The following is a 17,689-nucleotide window of genomic DNA, read 5'->3' on the forward strand; positions in this document are numbered from 1 at the left end:
CCTGACAGTGACTTGCTATGGGGGAAAATATACCAAGATATGGTTCGCGAGACTGGAGTGAAGCCTAAAGGACTTTATGCGTCAAAAACTCTTATTAAGTATTGGAGATGAAATAGAACCAAGTATCCATAGCCTCTAATTGAAGATGAGAGGAGAGAAAAGAGGAGAAAGTTGCAGGATGAGAGGGAGTTGGAGATACAGAGGTTGAGGGAGGAGCGCGCTCGCACATGTTTTGTTGTTCCTAAGGGTTCATGGGAAGAATATTTTCAGCAGGTTGAGGCAAGGAAGAGGAGGATTAAAATAGAAGAGTTACAAGAAAGGGCAGAAAAGGCACAGATATAGGCGATGAAGACACTTGTTGCTGACTTACCTATTGGCATGGCCTTTAGCAAGCGTGACAAGTGCAAGGATGGAGAAGAAGAGAGGGCAAAGGAGGTATAGATGGAGACAGTCAAGGCACTTGTGAGAGAGCTACCTCATCGAAAGCCTACACCCATTTGTCCTTATCCTCCATTTCACCCTTTAACCATTGTTTAACCTCATCGTTCAAGTCCTTCACAAGGTCTTCTAACTTCTCATCAAATTCTTTCTCCGTATGTACCATGCATAAAATCTTCAACTTCCCAATTACTTTCTTGTTCCTTTGGCGACGCCACATATTGATGGCAAAGTGCCTCGTGCACCACCTATGCACAAGCGGTGGAAAGCCACCCATGTGGCCATTTGCACAATTTAGGAGGCCATGGTGACGATTTGAGATCATACATACTTGCTGTGACGGTCCAAGTACGTATCGGTGAACGAGTTTCATGAACCATGACTAACTATCGTTGTTCTCACTCTCAGCCAAGGCAAAAGCTAGAGGCGCAAGCTGCTATTCTGGATCAACAACAACAACCATCATTAGTGTACCCTTATACTTCCCGGTCAAGAATGTAGTGTCAACAAGTATCATAGAATGACAATGTTGGAAAGACACATGAGAAGCACAAAAAAACCCTTTGGAGGACGTGCTTATAAACACCATTGTCAGGTCGCATCTTGCCGGACGTTTAAGAGAACCATTTAATCCCGGGATTGTAGTAGGACATACCGGTGAGGATCCTAGGAACCATGCCATACGATTCCTTCCAGTCTCCCCAAAGCAGTGCAACGACATGTTGTTTCGCACACCATGCCTTTGAATACTTGACACGGTATCAACTAAAGACAAATATGAACTCCACGAGAGATGGCACCGATGTCTCGCTGTCGACACGGACAATGCTTAGGATGTGCCGCCCAAGGTACGTAGCTGTGCACTGTGCGTGCACTCGCTTCGGCTGAGAAGAACTGCAAGTATGAGGTTGCACAACTTTTGAAATTCTCCATTATCCCGTGCTTCTAATTAGGCGCGACCATACATGCCACATGCATCCTTACTTGCACATGACATCATACCTTAGGTTCTTGTCAGAGTGAACTACACTGAAAGACCTATGTAACCTCACTGGGTAGTCAGCCAAGAAAAACTTGAGCTCCTCAAGACTGTTGAACTTCATTCCCTTCTTAATTATTGGATTCTCATTATAGGGTATCCCTTACGAATTCACCATAGTAGATTCACATATAGCTTTGTGGACCATGCTTATGTCCTTAGCATTGGGAACGGATGGGAGTTCGACATGACATTCCTTCAACAACTGCGACTCATTAGGGGTGTAATCAAAACATTCGTCCACACGATCAATGTACTCTACACATTATGCACGTTTGTAGTGTTAACTTGCGGCCCATCCTCCTCAGACTGTGACTCATCCTCCTCAGATTCAGGCCCGTCCTCCTCAGATTGTGACTCCTCCTCAAAATCAGGCCCATCCTCCTCAGATTGTGACTCCTCACATTCAGGCCCATCTCCGACTACTATATCTTCATGTGCGTTGGCCTGAATATCTTCTACCCCATTCTCCTCATCAAAGTCATCATCTTCAGAACATAGAGATATGTCATCATCATCTATGTTTGCTTCTTCCCACTCAAAAGTATCATTGAAAAAATCATCATTTGCAATGGCCAAGCTAAAATCAGATTGGCTTCAACCTAAACCATACTGTGAAATTGTTGACTCTTGGGTACCATTCTCAACCACTAACTGGACTTCATCTCTTAAGGCAACATTTGCGCTAGGTCTAGGACAAATATGAACTACCACATCCAAACATACAATATTTGCATGCTCAACTACCTCCTTATATTACTTCCAATTAGACTCGGATGCCAAGTTCATAAGAACATAATGAGGTCTAGCTTTCCCACAATCAAAACGGCCTCTCAATGTCATCTCATCCACTCCACATCCATACTTTCTCATTGCACAGTCAACTAAATCTTTAAAACTTGGATGAGCATCGAACAATTCCACTACCTTATTCATATTCTCAAACTCCCCATTCTCTTTCACAATCCCATCATGAAACATACAAACTAAACGATCCATCTACAAAATACAAAATATAGCTCATTTACTATGAACAACAACAATAAACTATATTAATTCGATATTTTAGACAAATAAACCTACACATGCCATGTACACTACACAAATACATCAGCAACTATATAAATCGATGCATGCAACTACTTCTACACGTTAAAATCGCGGGCAGAGAGTTGACAAGTAAGCATCCATTACTTAGTAATAAACTTGTAAATCATGAAAATTTCAAACGAAATCCTAAACCTAGTTCACCTAAATACCCTCCGATCTACTAAATAAAATGGTAAAAAAAGAAAAAGGTGGGTACCTTCCCAATGACGCGGGATCAATTCCCTCTACTTTTCCCACCCCGAATCGCCGGATTTCGAGGGGGGAGGGGGGGCGAGCAAAGGAGGCGGCTCAGGTCGGGCTAGAGGAGGATGGAGAGAGGAGGAAGAGCCGGCGCGCCTGTCAATACTGCCGCGCCAGACGGTCTGGCTTGTCGCGCCAGTGCATGTGGCGCGGCAGCGTCTAATTGCCGCGCCACAGTCCGCGACGCGACTAAAAGGGTCACCTAGTGCAAATAAAGTTGGGGAGGGGTTATTTTAAAAATATCTTAAAAAAGTTAAAAATAAAATAAAAATTTGGGGAAGGTCGAGGACGTGCACGTCTCAACATTGACCGTGAAGAAGCATTGGCAGATGCGCGTCGCTGTTGAGCGATACAGAGGCTCTGCATTTAAAAGTAAACTGGAATGTGCAGGGATGACTGAAAACATTACGGTTGAAACCAAAGTAAAGCCATTTCCTTTTTTTCCGGTTCATACAGTTAACAGATCTTAAACCATTAGATCATTCGAATACTCTTACTTTCAGACACATCATGATGCTGGGTTTTGTCATACGATGTTCAAATCTTACAGGTGATGGCGGCGAATTCTTGTGATAGTGCAGACAGTGAGCCTTTATATCGAATAAATCAAATAAAGTTTCTCTTTCTAACTGACATCGTGGGAACTTCAAGCGGCAGTATTTTGTGAAATCAAGCAACATTGTTGATGTGCAAGTCAACTAACTTTTTTTTTTAGTCAGCCGTAGTTCCTGGAAGAGGAACCAGCTGTCTCGCTTCGATGGCAACCTCCCCCCGCAAGGTTTTTCTCAAAAGCAACGTGGGTGGCTGCCAAATCAAACACTCAGGTCAGGTGATTGGGGTTTCATCACCAGAGATCATGATGGGCAATGCAGTGGAGTGCGGAGGAGCAGGGCACTTGGCAAATGCACAGGGTGCTCTATACAAATATACAATGCATTTTTCATTAAAAAATGCATACAAAAACAACAGAATTTCATTTGATATTCCATTTCACATCGATGAAAGGGATAACTAACCCCAGATTTTTGTACCTTCCTGCTTCAGAGTTCAGACAGCCTTACACGATGCAGATAATGACAAGCTCAGAGTTTGGGACCTGGACAATTGCAGATTTAGCTGAGATGCGGGACAATTTCATGTCCAGCTGAGATCGACCAACCAGCAGCTGAGCTTCATTGTTGCTTCACTCTTGGCACATCTGACTAACTTCGCAAGTACACTCCATGAGCAACTTGCAGATGAAATTTTGCAGCAGAATCACTTTGCTCACCTCAACTCAAAATAAGCACACTAGAAAACACAATCATAGGCATTACATTTTTTAATTTACAAACGTCAGCTGCATTGTACCTCTGGAGGTCTCTCAGCGGCAGCGCAGATCACATAGAAAGATTGAAGGATTTGACAGCCAAGATCTGATTCAAACACCAGATTCCGCTGGATCTAGCTAGCTACCGGGTGAGATTTGGCGCTTCTTGATCTGCTCTAGCGGGTGAAGGCGTAGAAGACGATGCCGATGTAGATGAGCATGGCGGCGGGGACGAGCGTGACGAGCGGCACGACGGCGGCCCACGCGGCGGACCCGCCGGCGCCGCAGCCGAGGCGGCCGAGCTTCACCTGCACGACGTTGACGAGCGCCATCATGAGGAAGCCGCAGCCGGCGACGGAGCCCACGGCGGACGCCAGGATCCCGACGCGGAGCGCGGCGCGGTTGATCCGCGCCGTCCGGCCGAGGACTGCGCCGCCAGCGGAGGAGGTGGCGCCGGGGGTGCCGCGGCGGTAGTGTGGCGGGTAGGTGCGGACGAGCTGCTTGAGGCAGAGCGCGACGAGGCTGGAGAAGAGGAAGCAGGCGAAGGCGAGGACGTGGAAGGAGACGAGGTCGGACTCGGCGCGGTCCCCGGCGGCGCAGGGGTTGCCCGTGCGGTCGGCGCCGCCGGCGAGCCCCGGCCCGTCGGAGGAGGGCCGCCACGCCAGGCCCAGGAAGGCGGCGAGGGTGAAGAGCGAGTTCACGTTCACGATGCCGTCCAGCGCCGTGACGTGGATGCTCGTGCCACCGCCCCCGCCGCTCCCGCCGCTGCCGCCGCCGCCGGCCGCGATGTCCCCGTCCATGGCTTCCGCTTGTTCGGGATTGGATTGGATTCTTGGCTGTGCCTCTGCAGGTGGGGGGATCGGGCTGGAGAGGTCGGCCGCGGTCGGTGAGCACGTGTGTGCATATGAGCTGAGGTGTGGGGCCGTGGAAGAAAGGAGAAAGCGTGTGGGGTTTATCTCTTCGCGTTTTCTCCCCTCTGTACTTGTTCTCCAGCATTCCCATCTTCCATGAATGTTGCTAATGTACTTGTGCCACTTCTCATGTAATTAGGTTTTCGTGTGTGGAATGGCTCCATCTTATTCCTGACTAAGACTTCACATCTCTACTTGTATCCACCATTTTTTTGCGACTGACTGAGAAAAAGAATTTAGGTGTGACATGATCTAAGGACCTGTTCGCTTCAGCTTATTCAACCGGCTTATCAGTCACCAAACAGTATTTTTCTCTCACAACAAATCAGTCGTTTCAACTTTTCAGCTGGCTTATAAGCTGAAGCGAACATGCCCTAAAATGCAGGAGAACTCTTCTTCTCAGTCAGTCAAAAGGAATAGAGACGGGGAATAGAAAAATAGGAGCCCGAAGACCCAGCTTGACACGATGAAAAGCCCGGCCCAATTTGGTCTTGTGTTTGTTGGCCTACGCCCACATAGCTTAAAAGTATTGCCTTTTCAGGCTCAGTTAGACCACAAAGTGTCCAAACATTATCACACACCCTTCTCCTCGAATGCAGCGGTGCCATGTATTGGGATATGTCTTTCTCGTGTTTGATTTCGCCGTACAGACACAAACGCTTTGCATATATAAACACATTTATTTTTATATTTTTTCGAAGAATGTATTTTTATGATAAGTACATGTATGCATATCCTACTTTACAAATACCTAGTGGACCGATAAACATTTTTTTTCAATAAGAGATAACAAGCTATGTGCATTCTTTATTTATTCATATTATATTTTTCCTACTAGGCCTCTGGAAGAAACTTTTGACGAGTCATGCAGGAGCATGGCGTTGCTAAAGTGTGATTATGGAAGTGTTGTGAAATCGGCTATTTCCAACTCTGCAAATGAGTTAGAGTGAACTAAATTAACAAGTTTCAGTCCAATTAATTTCAGTTCCATGCTTTCAACACTTGGGCTAAAACTCTAAAAGACATGGTGTTCTTTCAACTAGTTTCTGCATATGCCACTTTGATTAGATGCTTAGGATGTCTAGTGAAATCTCAGAAAGGTGTAATTCTGCTGTCATTATCAACACCGTCGAAGATCTTGAGTGTTCTGAGCACCGGAAGATCACCAATGGGCTCGGTGTTCCAATCTATGCGATGGGGCCATTTCATAAGATTTCTTTGGGCACTGAAACTAGCTTGCTAGCCCAGTGGACAAGCAAGAGGCAAACTCTCTGTCCTTTATGTGAGCAGTGAGCTTGGGAAGCTTGGCATCTATGACTAGGAAGAGGAATGACCGACCAATAGGAACATGCACTTTTTGTGGGTGATCGGACCAAACCCAGTAAAATCTATCGTCGTCACAGCAGGTTTGTTTTGTTGAATAAACTTTTATGGTACTTGTGATAGATCAAACTGTTTCCTCAAAATGAAGGTTTTGTTTTTTAAACAATTTAGAAGGAAGCTATAGATGCTACATCTTTAGCAGGTCATGGGAAAAAAAGGACAAGGCATAGCCTAATAATGTAATGACGAAAGGAGGACCCTCCAAAGTTTTAACTGATTTGGCTGTGAGAACCTTGCAATATTATAACATGGATTTCTTTATGTGCCAGTTGCGGATTATATTTTGGTACCCATAGATTAAAACCATGCAATATACAATATATGTAAAAATATGGGTTAATATTAGTCGCCAAGTGGTGTGTATGATCCATTAACAATGAAGTAGCCGCTCATCATTCTGTCCAGAGAGGAAGACAGCCTGGGTGGCACCTATAGATTTCCCAAGATCCCGTGATGAGACCACACCATTTATTACCAAATAAAGATGTGGTCTCATGGGAAATAAAGTATATGGTTAGCTGGAGAGTCAACAAGCATTTATGATGATAAGATAATCTTTACTTGTGAGAATTAAATGATGTTTAGTTGGAGCATCAACAAGAAATTTTATACCGAGCATGATATATCGATGTTGGTAGCGCTGATTTGTTTTCAATTGGGTGTATGCATTGTTGTGGTTAATGTAGGCTATGGTGTCATTATCTTTCATATCACTGTATTAAAAATGTGAAAGGACTCTCTCACCACGGTGGGTAGAGATAAGAAAAACGGACTTATTTAAAATATAAATAGTACTGCATCCGTTCTCAAGTACTCCTAAACGAGAAAGGAGGGAACAAGAATCAACATAAAAGACGATGGGCTTGTTCGATGGGACGCTGTGTTCTTTTGGATCACGCTTTTCTTTGGGAAGGGATTCTCAAATTCTTTCGGTTGCATCCATGCATTTAGGGTGCGTTTGGATGGCAGAATTAATCCGTTTGTGGGTAGAAACGGCAGAATATGTGCCAAACACAATGTAAGCAGAAATATTTCCATGAGAATTGGTCATAAACATTTCTTCATTTCTTCTTTTTGACCTACAAGAGAAATACGGCATTCTAGAAATACGGCATTTTAGGTGTTTCACCTGATTCTAGTTAAATGGTTTTACAAAGTGATTCTGATTCACTGAGAAAAATTTCGAAGAGAATCTAGATCCGAAACGAAAATCTTTTTTTAAATAATTTCTACGAGAATTTAGGACTCTACGCACCCTTAGTCTTATTTTATTCTACCCAATGATTTTCTCTGGAACGTCGCCGACAGCTTCATTAACTCGCTCATTACGACATGTACAGGCACTCAGCAAACAATTGTCGCACGTGCCAAATAATGCTTCCTACAATACTGTCAGGACAATACTGTTAGGATAGTAACACCGTAGACTGTAGTACTATACTACAGTGTAAAAAGAGTAAAACTGTAGCATAAGCATGGTGTAGAAAAAAAGTACTACTACTGTAGTGTAGTATTACAGTACAGTGTATAGTTCAGCAATACGACGCGACAGAAACGTGAAAAACAGCCGTCCAGTCCTTCCCTTTTGCCTGGTAAAAGGCAAACGGACAACAGTGCCTCCAAATAAAGGCTCTCTGCAAGCTTTTGCAAACCCACGCATTTCCCAAACTGACCTCTCAAATCGAATCCCCTCGACGATCTCGCGCATCCTTATCAATTCCATCTCCGTTTCAGCAATCATTCGAGTATTCGGCCCTATCCCAATCGCCTCAAAATCAAGTCAAACTTCTATAAGACGCACCCCAGCTGCTGAGCTGCTCACCAGACGCCAAGATTCGTCGTCCTCCCTCCGATCGCCAAAGCTGCAGGGCCGGCCGGCGAAGCTAGTTCTTGAGGAGCCATGGCGGCGGCGGCGGCGGCCGCGTCGGCCTCTGCGGCGAGCTCCGGCGGCGGCCGGCGCCGGCGCGTGCTGATGTTCCCGCTGCCGTTCCAGGGCCACCTGAACCCGATGCTGCAGCTGGCCGGGGCGCTGCACGCGCGGGGCGGCGGCCTGGTGGGCATCACCGTCTTCCACGCCACCTTCAACGCGCCCAACCCGGCACGCCACCCGCCGGGGTACCGCTTCGTCCCCGTCGGCGAGGGCTTGCCGTCGGCCGACCTGATCCCGTCCGGCAGCGACGCGGACTTCGCCGGCGCGCTGGGCCGGATCAACGACCGCCTCCGGGAGCCGTTCCGGGACCTCCTGCGCCAGGCGCTCGCCGATGCCGAGGACGACGAGGCGGCGGCGTGCCTGGTGGTGGACTCCAACCTGCGCGGGATCCAGCTGGTGGCGGAGGAGCTCGGCGTGCCGACGCTCGTGCTGCGCACCGGCGGCGCCGCCTGCCTCGTCGCCTACATGGCGTTCCCGGCGCTCTGCGACAAGGGCCTCCTCCCGCCGGCATCCCAAGGTGACTGATCGATCACTGTTGCTCTGCAATTGCAGCCATGGCCTTGTCACCATCACCTCTCACAATCTCAATCAACGCTACGCATCATGGCCATACGGGCTTCCAAATCCTCATAAGGTACGGTGCGAGCCTCCTGATAAGGAGGACAGATTAGAAAGCATACAAAAACGCCGTGCATGAGAAATGACAGGTGGGGGCCACGAGTCTCTGGTTTGTGTCGGGTGTACGATAAAATTGCCGTTTTCTGGAGAAGCATGCGAATGTAATTAATTTGGGCTTTTTTTGGCTTTGTTTGCCACAATGTTTATGGTTTTCCCCCTTATATTACCAAAACTTTATTGCTTTGCGAATCGCGACCCGTTTTTTTTTTTGTTTTTGAAGCAAAATGGTAGGAGCTTTGCCTTTCATTATAGGTAGGAAAGCAAATCAGTCCAAATTACATCAGGCCAAAAGCATTTAGTAGCCTGATCTCCGTCCCCAAGCAAGAACCTATAAGAGCTATACTAATTGTTTTTTAGCTATAAGAGGAGATCACAAAGGACGTTCTTGCCAAAAAAAAAAAAGAAATTCACAAAGGATGACCCAAGAAGGAGAGAGAGAGAGAGAGACAGCCATTGCCAAGGCACGTCTTCTTTGTGTAATGTATGATGTGTTTCCTTGGTTTGTGTCCTAGCAGCAGCTTCCCACCAGTCAGCTTACGAAAGAAAAGACGAGTTCACCGGCTCCACTTACGAGACCTTTTTAATTTGACATTTCGATAACATCCTTAAAAGAACTCAACTTGTATTGCTTTGACATGCATATTTCCTTCATACCAAATTGAAAATATCTGAAATCAAAATTCTATTTATCGAGGTATTGTGCCCACTAAAGGTAAACTAATTTATTTTTACGCATGCTCTGGATCATTATTTCTAGGTGTCTCTTGCTGTTGCGATTTGCCACCCAACCGATGGATTTATCAGCCATAGCTTTCTTTCAATTAATTCCTGAACTGAGAGATCACAAAAAGATGTGTTTTTTTTAGCAAAACAACCGCTCCTTGGCAGATGATGATGCAAGCACCATCAAAGTGGATCTTGCTTGCCAGGTACCAGGGATTTTGTACGATCCTTGCTAAAATTAAGTTCTTGTGGGGGTTTATTAACGACAAGTCATCAGAAAATGTATTATGCTGTTTGTTAGTTAAATCTCTTAGATTACATGCATGGAGAAAATATGACCTCTAAGATGGCACTGCACTACTGTAAGGTTCTTTAGGCATTACTGAGATGCACACATACATGCAAGTGATCCTTTAAAGGCTTGCGAAATTCATGAGCTTCTAAGAAGTTTGTCGTGCAATCTCATAGTGTAAATAGGAATAAGGTCCAGACTCCAGAGTTTTCTGAACTGCATTGTCCTGTTAATTTGGCAGCCACAAAAGTAAAGTTGGAGGTCATAATATAATATTAATTGTATGTTCGAATCTAGAAGAAATTAGATGTATACTTCCAAATTGTGTTACCTATTGGGCATGCTGATCATTTCCTTTCAATTTTGAATTACAGATAAGGTTCAGTTGGACATGCCATTGGATGAGCTTACACCACTACGGCTGAGAGATATGGTGTTCTCGCGCACTACTACGCATGCTAATATGAGAAGATGCCTACAAGATTTATTGGATGCAGGAAGTAGTTCTTCCGGTATCATCCTAAACACCTTCCAAGACCTTGAGAATTCAGATGTCCAAAAGATCTCCAATGGCCTCGGCGTTCCGTTGTACACGATAGGGCCACTTCACAAGATTTCTTCAGGCACTGAGGGAAGCTTGCTAGCACAAGACCAGACTTGTTTAAAGTGGTTGGACAAGCAAGAGGCTGATTCTGTTCTCTATGTGAGCTTTGGGAGCTTGGCATCTATGGATGAAAAGGAAATGTTGGAGACAGCATGGGGCTTGGCCAACAGCCAGATGCCATTTCTGTGGGTGATCCGTCATAACATGGTCAAGTCCTCACACCAGATGAGCATTCCTGAAGGCTTTGAGGAGGCGACACGTGGAAGGGGAATGGTCGTGACTTGGGCTCCACAGCAAGAAGTTTTAGGGCACCACGCAATTGGTGGCTTTTGGACTCACAATGGATGGAACTCGACTCTGGAGAGCATTTGTGAGGGTGTTCCAATGATATGTAGGCCCCAATTTGCCGACCAGATGATAAATATGAGGTACGTTCAAGAAGTGTGGAAGATAGGGTTTGAGATAGAAGGGGAGTTGGAGAGGGGGGAGATCGAGATGGCTATTAAAAAGTTGCTATGCACAGAAGAAGGTAGACAGATGAGACTGAGGGCTAAGGATCTTCAGGACAAAGCTGTTAAGTGTATCGAGGAAGAAGGCTCTTCCAAATCTGCAATGGAGTCGCTGCTGAAGCGCATAATGTCATTTTAGATATTTTCCGTGCATAAGAAGAAAGTATTGCTGTTAGATGTGATAAGTGCTTCCCATAAATTGAGAAGGCAGTTAATAAAGCCGTGTATTGACATGTAAGCTCCATTTTAATTTGAGCAAATAAGTCGTCAACAGGGAGGAACCATCAATGAAGAAATCCGGCTTTCAGAAAGCTGCCTCTGCCTGAGCCATACGAAATCCAGGTTTCGGAATAGCTGCCTGAGCCGGCTGCGGTGTTAGCTTGCCATAGCCTCCCCCTCGGGCTCAGCCAGTCAGCCAGATGGAGTGATGATGGAGCCAGTCCCCCACCTCCTTCCTCCTCCTTGGGCTCGCCCGCACACGCCTGGCCAGCAGCGGCGGCGCAGTGTCGACAACGCGACGGCTATTTCCCCCACCCCGGTGACTACCCCGTGAGCTCCTCTTTATCTAGGCGCACCCTCTCCCCTACTCCTTCCCCCGAAACCCTAGTCCTCCCACGACGAGCGGCGGCAGCACTTCGGCGGTGAGCGCGAAATCGAGCGTGGAAACTCAGTGGAGATGACGAACTGGCGAGAGCTTGAGGGTAAGAAGCTCACCGGAGTTCGATTTGTATGGTTAGTTGGGCAGGATGAGGCCGGGAAGGTAGGCGTCGACGGTGAGGTGGGTGGTGGTGGTTGGCGGCAATGGCGGGTGTAAGGGCTTCAATCCCTAGAGCCAGAGGTCATGGCGCAGGTCAAGGAGGGTGGAGGAGGTAGCTGGATGGGTGTAGGAGCTGTGGGTGGCGTCAATTTGCAAATGGTGGAGGGGAGGGGGTGGATTTAACCGGCGGGTGGAATGGCTCGCTCGGCTCATTTCCGTTTTGGTTCTTGGCCTCCTCACCACACCATCGACGCACCCGCCGGCCTCTCCGGTCCCGCTTCACCATCGGCGACCCCGCTGGCCTCTCCAGCCTCACGCCGTCGGCCTCTTCGACCCCGCCTGCAACACCTCGCTACGCGCCGGCGGCCCTCGACCCAGCGTGCACATGGGAAAAATAGAGCGCGGGAATAGATCAGCACACGGGAAGGAGCAGTTCAGGGGCGATTGGGGAAGGACCGCACTCGCGGATATATGCGGGGTGACAGAGGTGTTTTTTCTCGTCCGCGCATTTTTACGGGAAGGATGGGGGAGCTGTTGGAGGTAAGTTTTTTTATTTTTTCCCTAAATAAGGTTTTGGGGCAATTTTAAGGGAGCTCTTGGAGTTGCTCTAATAGGCCCAACTTCTAGATAAAGAAATTTAACATTTCGGAAGATTAGATTCAACATTTTCTAAGAAATAAATCAACATTTATAGATACTACATTCAACAATTTTCACCATCTATTTCAACATTTGGACAAACAAGATTCAACATTCTAATTTTTCCTCATCTTCTTCCTTGAGCACAGGGCCAGCCGATGGTGGCACGCGGCCAGCATGCTCGAGGAGCGGCGGCGCGGCCTAGGGTGGTGGCGGGGCACGCACGACCGGCGTGCCCGGGGCGGCGACGCTCGCGACTGGAGGCGCGCGCGATCACGCCCGCGGGGTGCCGACGGCCACGTGGGGGGCTGTGTGGGAAGGAGGGGTAGCGTGGGCATCAGGCACTGGCAAGCTCTTGGGTGGCGGCGCGGGGTAGGGGGTGGTGGTGGCGGGGCAGGGGAAGACAGTGGAGGTAGTTAGGGTTGCGGAGTGAGGATGCATCCAATGGATATTATTGTGTGTACGAATCTTAAATACTGGAAAGTTAAATAACTAAGTAGATACCGGAAGTCATGTAGGATCCACGCAGTCCAACAGGCAAGATGAGGTAAGTAAAAGGCCCAATCCAATGGGGAATGCAGCCCAACCCAAGCAGAAACGGTGTATTTTACAGACATGTTTGGCTCTAGGGTGCTAAAGTTTAGCACTCGTCACATTGGATGTCTGGATACTAATTAGGAGTATTAAACATAGCCTAATTATAAAACTAATTGCATAGATAGAGTCTAATTCGTGAGACGAATCTATTAAGCCTAATTAGTCCATTATTTGACAATGTGGTGCTACAGTAACCATTTGCTAATGATGGATTAATTAGGCTTAATAGATTCGTCTCGCGAATTAGACTCCATCTGTGCAATTAGTTTTTTTAATTATCTCATATTTAGTCCTCTTAATTAGCATACAAACATTCGATGTGATACTGCTAAAATTTAGCACCAGTATCCAACCACCACTAGTTACATATAACGTGTACGGCCCACCAAGGAAAGCAGCCACGTCCCATCCAGACACGCGGCGCAGCACAAGAGGCTGAACACTGCACAGGTGCTCGTAGGCTTTGAAAACTTTGGGCATGTTCGCTTCAGCTTATAAGCCGGCTGAAAAGCTGAAATGGCTGATTTGTTGTGAGAGGAAAATACTGTTTGGTGGCTGATAAGCCGGCTGAATAAGCTGAAGCGAACAGGCCCTTTGAGCGATATGTATCTAACTATGACAACATACAGCTAGATTTTTTATGATTTATTAAATTTTAATATTTACTTTGAGTTGCAGAGGCGAGAGGCACCATGCTATTGGTAGCTAATAAATACGAGTACAATTTTAATATCAGAAGGTGATGGGTCAATTTTTTAATGTGAAACTACACTTAATAATTGGTACCAAAGTATAAAGATCAAAAAAACTTAGGACTATATCATGGCTGGACCTAAATATTTGAGTAGAGTCCCACATCAAAAATTAATGGCGGAGGAAGTGATCGTCTCCTATTTGCATTTGCATGTAATGTAACTTATACTAAAGGTGTAAGTATTGTAAATGCATGTGTCACTGCAATATCTTTCCTCAAGATTACTTCACGTATATTATTGAATCAAAGTGGAATAAGTGGACTGTCATCTCTATCTCTAAATACCATTCCTAGATAAACAGTTGCTAGGTTGCGAGTAGGCCAAGAATTTTACAAGCTGGGCCGGCAAAAAGCCCGGTTTGTTCCGGGCACAAATTTTGTGCCTAAGACTGCCCAACGGGCAAGTGATTGGCCTACTATTTTGGGCTGTGGCCGATTTTGGCTTGGCCCATCCAGTTTTTAAGTCAAAATATAACTTAAACAATTAATTCAAGTTAGGCACGGGGCAGATTTCGTGAGGCCTAGTTTTGAGGGCAAGTACATCGGTGTCGTCAGGTGGTCTCATGCATTGACACGTAATCTTAAGATGATTTGAGGGCAAGTACATCGGTGTCGTCAGGTGGTCTCATGCATTGACACGTAATCTTAAGATGATTCAATAGACAACTCGTACAATGGGTTGTTCTATAAGTTGTCTCGTAGTGGTATATAATTCCTTAATTTGTGCATAAGAAAAATAAAATATTATGAGTTGCATGGCAACAATAACTTGTACAATGGTTGTTAAGTTGTCTCGTAGTCCTACAGTTTAGCTCATGAGGTGGTTGTTTCGCGAAACAACGACCTCTTTCTCTCTTCTCGCTCTCTCTCCTCCACATCATAAAAAATTCTACGTGACACTGCATGAGATGACCTATGAGATCGCTGACGTGTAGCAATGTACTTTCCGTGAGGGGTGTCGTGTCGCAGATAAATAAAGAAAAAAGTGATGTTTTGCGAAAGGAAAAAGGTACTGCGCGTCGGTCGCGCTTGTCTTGAAGCGCGCGACTCCTGTGCCCCACGACCTGCAGCTCGTGAAGCATGCCAATGCATCGTGGCCCAAAAGCTAGTAAGCTTTTGTCTTTTTACAGCATCTCCAAGAGTTCCCTATTTACCTTCCTAATACTTGGTTTTTAAGAAAATGAGAAAAAATCTCTCTCCAACAGTTTCTAATCCATCCTCCTAATATTTAGGCACTTGGGAAATCTCCTCCCCGCGCGCGTAACTTTGCGCGTCTCGTTGGTCACGCGGATTCACCTTCCCGTGTGGAATCCATCCTGGCGCGCCTTCTTTTGCTGCTGGTCTATCCTTCGCGTGCTCGTCCATCGTTCGTGGCGGTCGTACAGGAAGGAAGCCGCTCCTCCATCGCTCGCCGTCCAGGTCAACGAACGACACCGCCACAGACGTAGTGACCTAGTACATACTCCGATCTATCGTTTTGCCATGGGCTTGCTGTGCTGCCGCCAGCGCCATGGCTTCCTGTCGGCCACCGCCGCCGCTAGGTTTCCCTTGCCCGCCACAGTCCGTCCGTCCCTATGTTTTGCCGTGGCCGTGCTCTTTTGAATCTGCTGCGTTGTTGTATCACTGGATCAGAAGCCGTCCCTATGTGCTTGCCGTGCTAGGTCATGGCTGTATGCCGCCTCTTTGCCAGGCCATGGCGGTTGCCTTACGTGCGAGGCCGTGGCACCCTGTGGCCGGTCGTGGCTATCCGCTGGCCGCCAACTGCTGCCGCTGTGCGATGCCGCTGTGTGCCTGCTGCCGATGTGTGCTTGTTGCCGAGAGGGTGCCTGGCTGTGGCCGGCCGATGTGTGCCTCACGATGTGTGCCTGCCGATCTTAGTATTGCGCTAGTGCTTTAGCCAGATAGGCAGATACAATGTAGGAGCGTAATGGTATATGTTGGTACTGAAAGCATATAATTGCCTGATTGCCTGCTGCCTGATTGCGTGCTGGTTGTCGGCTGGTGCTGCCTACTGCTTATTGCCGATTCCTGCATGGTACATGCACTGCTGTTGGCCGCTGCATGGTACTTGTTGGGGGAAAATATTAATGACCTCCTTATACCTCTTAAACAACAATCATAAAGGTCCGGACCCACCTGCGATAATAGCGATTCCCGCCGACCTGGCATGGGCAAGGAACATTCCACTCCGCCTCGCCCGACCCAAGGTCCCGGGGTCGGACACGCCCGACCCCTCGCTGGCGAAACTTCGCCTCGCTCGACCCACAGTCCTAGGGTTAGATGCGCCCGACCCCTCGTCGCAAGGCTCTGCCTTGCCCGACCCCAAGCGTAGGGGGTCGGACTCATCCGGGCCCACAAGACAAGGATCCGCCTCGGGCGCAGACCAGCAGACGAGGGCGCGGATCTCGTGGGTCCCCACTAATCTCGCCATAAATGCGCCGCGGCTGTGGCGCGTAGAAAGGCGCCCGCGCTCCTTGACGTGATCCGCCACAAGTACCCGGGCGGAACACACAGGTTACAGCGGCCGCGGCCTTCCCTGTTCACCGTAGGGCACTCATTACGTGCGTCCCCTAGCACAGGAGGGAGCGCCGCCCGCTTTCACGCTCAGTCCGGCGACAGAGACACGACGTCCGTGCTCCACAGACAGTATGCAGGACTACAGGGGTCAGCCATCCCCCACAACATGCACGGTTGTGGCGGCCGGACATCATCATCATGCCTGGCAACGATGGTGGACTGGAGGATCGACGACAGGATCCGACAGAAGCCGCCCCCCTTCGGCGACCACGCTGACGGGAGAAAAAGGCCGGAGAGGAAGGCGGCGACCCGGGGACTCGGTCCTTTTCCCTGTATTCGACTTTACTTAGCTTATCTCTTTTACTTCTCCATATGCCTAGCTCACCTGTAATTCCTGTGCTCTCCTTGCGCTATAAAAGGAGGACGAGGGGCCCCGAGACCGGGAGGACTCTCAAGTCAACAGAACCCACACCCTCTCCTCACGAGCATCAGTGCACACCCAAGAGACTTGGGACCAGCTCCCTCTCTCGCCTGTTTATAACCCCTACTACAGACCTTGCGTGAGTAACACGAGCAGCTCCTCATACTGGACGTAGGGCTATTCCTGCCCGAACCAGTCTAACCCCGTGTCCTCTCACGCAACCATCCGAGCCTTACGCGCATAAAAGAAATTTACTTGCCATAGTCTTGATCCGCTAATCTTGACAATGACAGTACTGTTATTGGAGTACTTGCCTACTGCTTGCTGCTTCCTGGGTGGGTATTCTGGGACTGGATAGACATCTACACCTTACCGTGTAGAAGCAGTAGTAGTACTCATGTCGCTGGCTGGAAGGAGGCGGCAGCCGGTTGGGTGGTGGCTGCGTTGGCTGGGACTTGGCGGCGGCGGTAGGGAGATCGTGGGCTCAGGGTACGGCACGCCGATATGTTTCTTGTGATAAAAAAATAAAAAAAGTCGGAAAAAGTGACGTGGGCCTTAATTTGATTTTTTAGATGTCATTTATTAGAAACTCTTGGAGATGACTATCTTTTCCCCTCCCAATTAATATTTGGGAGTTGCCAAACTATAACTTTTTAGGAGAAAAAAGTAGGAAACTCTTCGAGATGCTCTTACTATGCACACACGGGTGGATATAAATCTAGTTAGCTTTTTTATATCACGGTTCCTTTTAGTTTGTTTTACAGTTTTAAAATGTGATAATTTTTTTTTCTGAAGTGTCCGTTTTAAATTTCGTTTACACCGTTACATCCTTTACGGT

The 17,689-nt window shown here is 47.6% G+C and overlaps 2 protein-coding genes across 2 annotated transcripts; one reads left to right on the plus strand and one right to left on the minus strand.

The window, feature by feature from the left end:
* Positions 1-4,103: 4,103 nt before the first annotated feature.
* LOC117842748 (uncharacterized) lies at positions 4,104-5,107 on the minus strand. Its single transcript, XM_034723257.2, has one exon. The coding sequence runs from the start codon at positions 4,934-4,936 to the stop codon at positions 4,313-4,315; it is 624 nt and encodes a 207-aa protein (XP_034579148.1). The 5' UTR covers positions 4,937-5,107; the 3' UTR covers positions 4,104-4,312.
* A 2,965-nt stretch (positions 5,108-8,072) lies between these two features.
* On the plus strand, positions 8,073-11,404 carry LOC117842229 (UDP-glycosyltransferase 76B1). The gene is made up of 2 exons (XM_034722605.2): positions 8,073-8,877; positions 10,428-11,404. The coding sequence occupies exons 1-2, from the start codon at positions 8,331-8,333 to the stop codon at positions 11,303-11,305; spliced, it is 1,425 nt and encodes a 474-aa protein (XP_034578496.1). The 5' UTR covers positions 8,073-8,330; the 3' UTR covers positions 11,306-11,404.
* Positions 11,405-17,689: the final 6,285 nt, after the last annotated feature.

The sequence above is a fragment of the Setaria viridis genome, chromosome 2 (genome assembly GCF_005286985.2).
Source record: "Setaria viridis chromosome 2, Setaria_viridis_v4.0, whole genome shotgun sequence".
NCBI lineage: Eukaryota > Viridiplantae > Streptophyta > Magnoliopsida > Poales > Poaceae > Setaria > Setaria viridis.

Excerpts from the sequence above, each read along its gene's own strand:
- LOC117842748 (XM_034723257.2), bottom strand. The coding sequence starts at position 4,936 with ATGGACGGGGACATCGCGGCCGGCGGCGGCGGCAGCGGCGGGAGCGGC.
- LOC117842229 (XM_034722605.2), top strand. The coding sequence starts at position 8,331 with ATGGCGGCGGCGGCGGCGGCCGCGTCGGCCTCTGCGGCGAGCTCCGGC. Across the intron at positions 8,878-10,427 it reads CCTCCCGCCGGCATCCCAAG|ATAAGGTTCAGTTGGACATG; the intron begins GTGACTGATCGA and ends TTTGAATTACAG.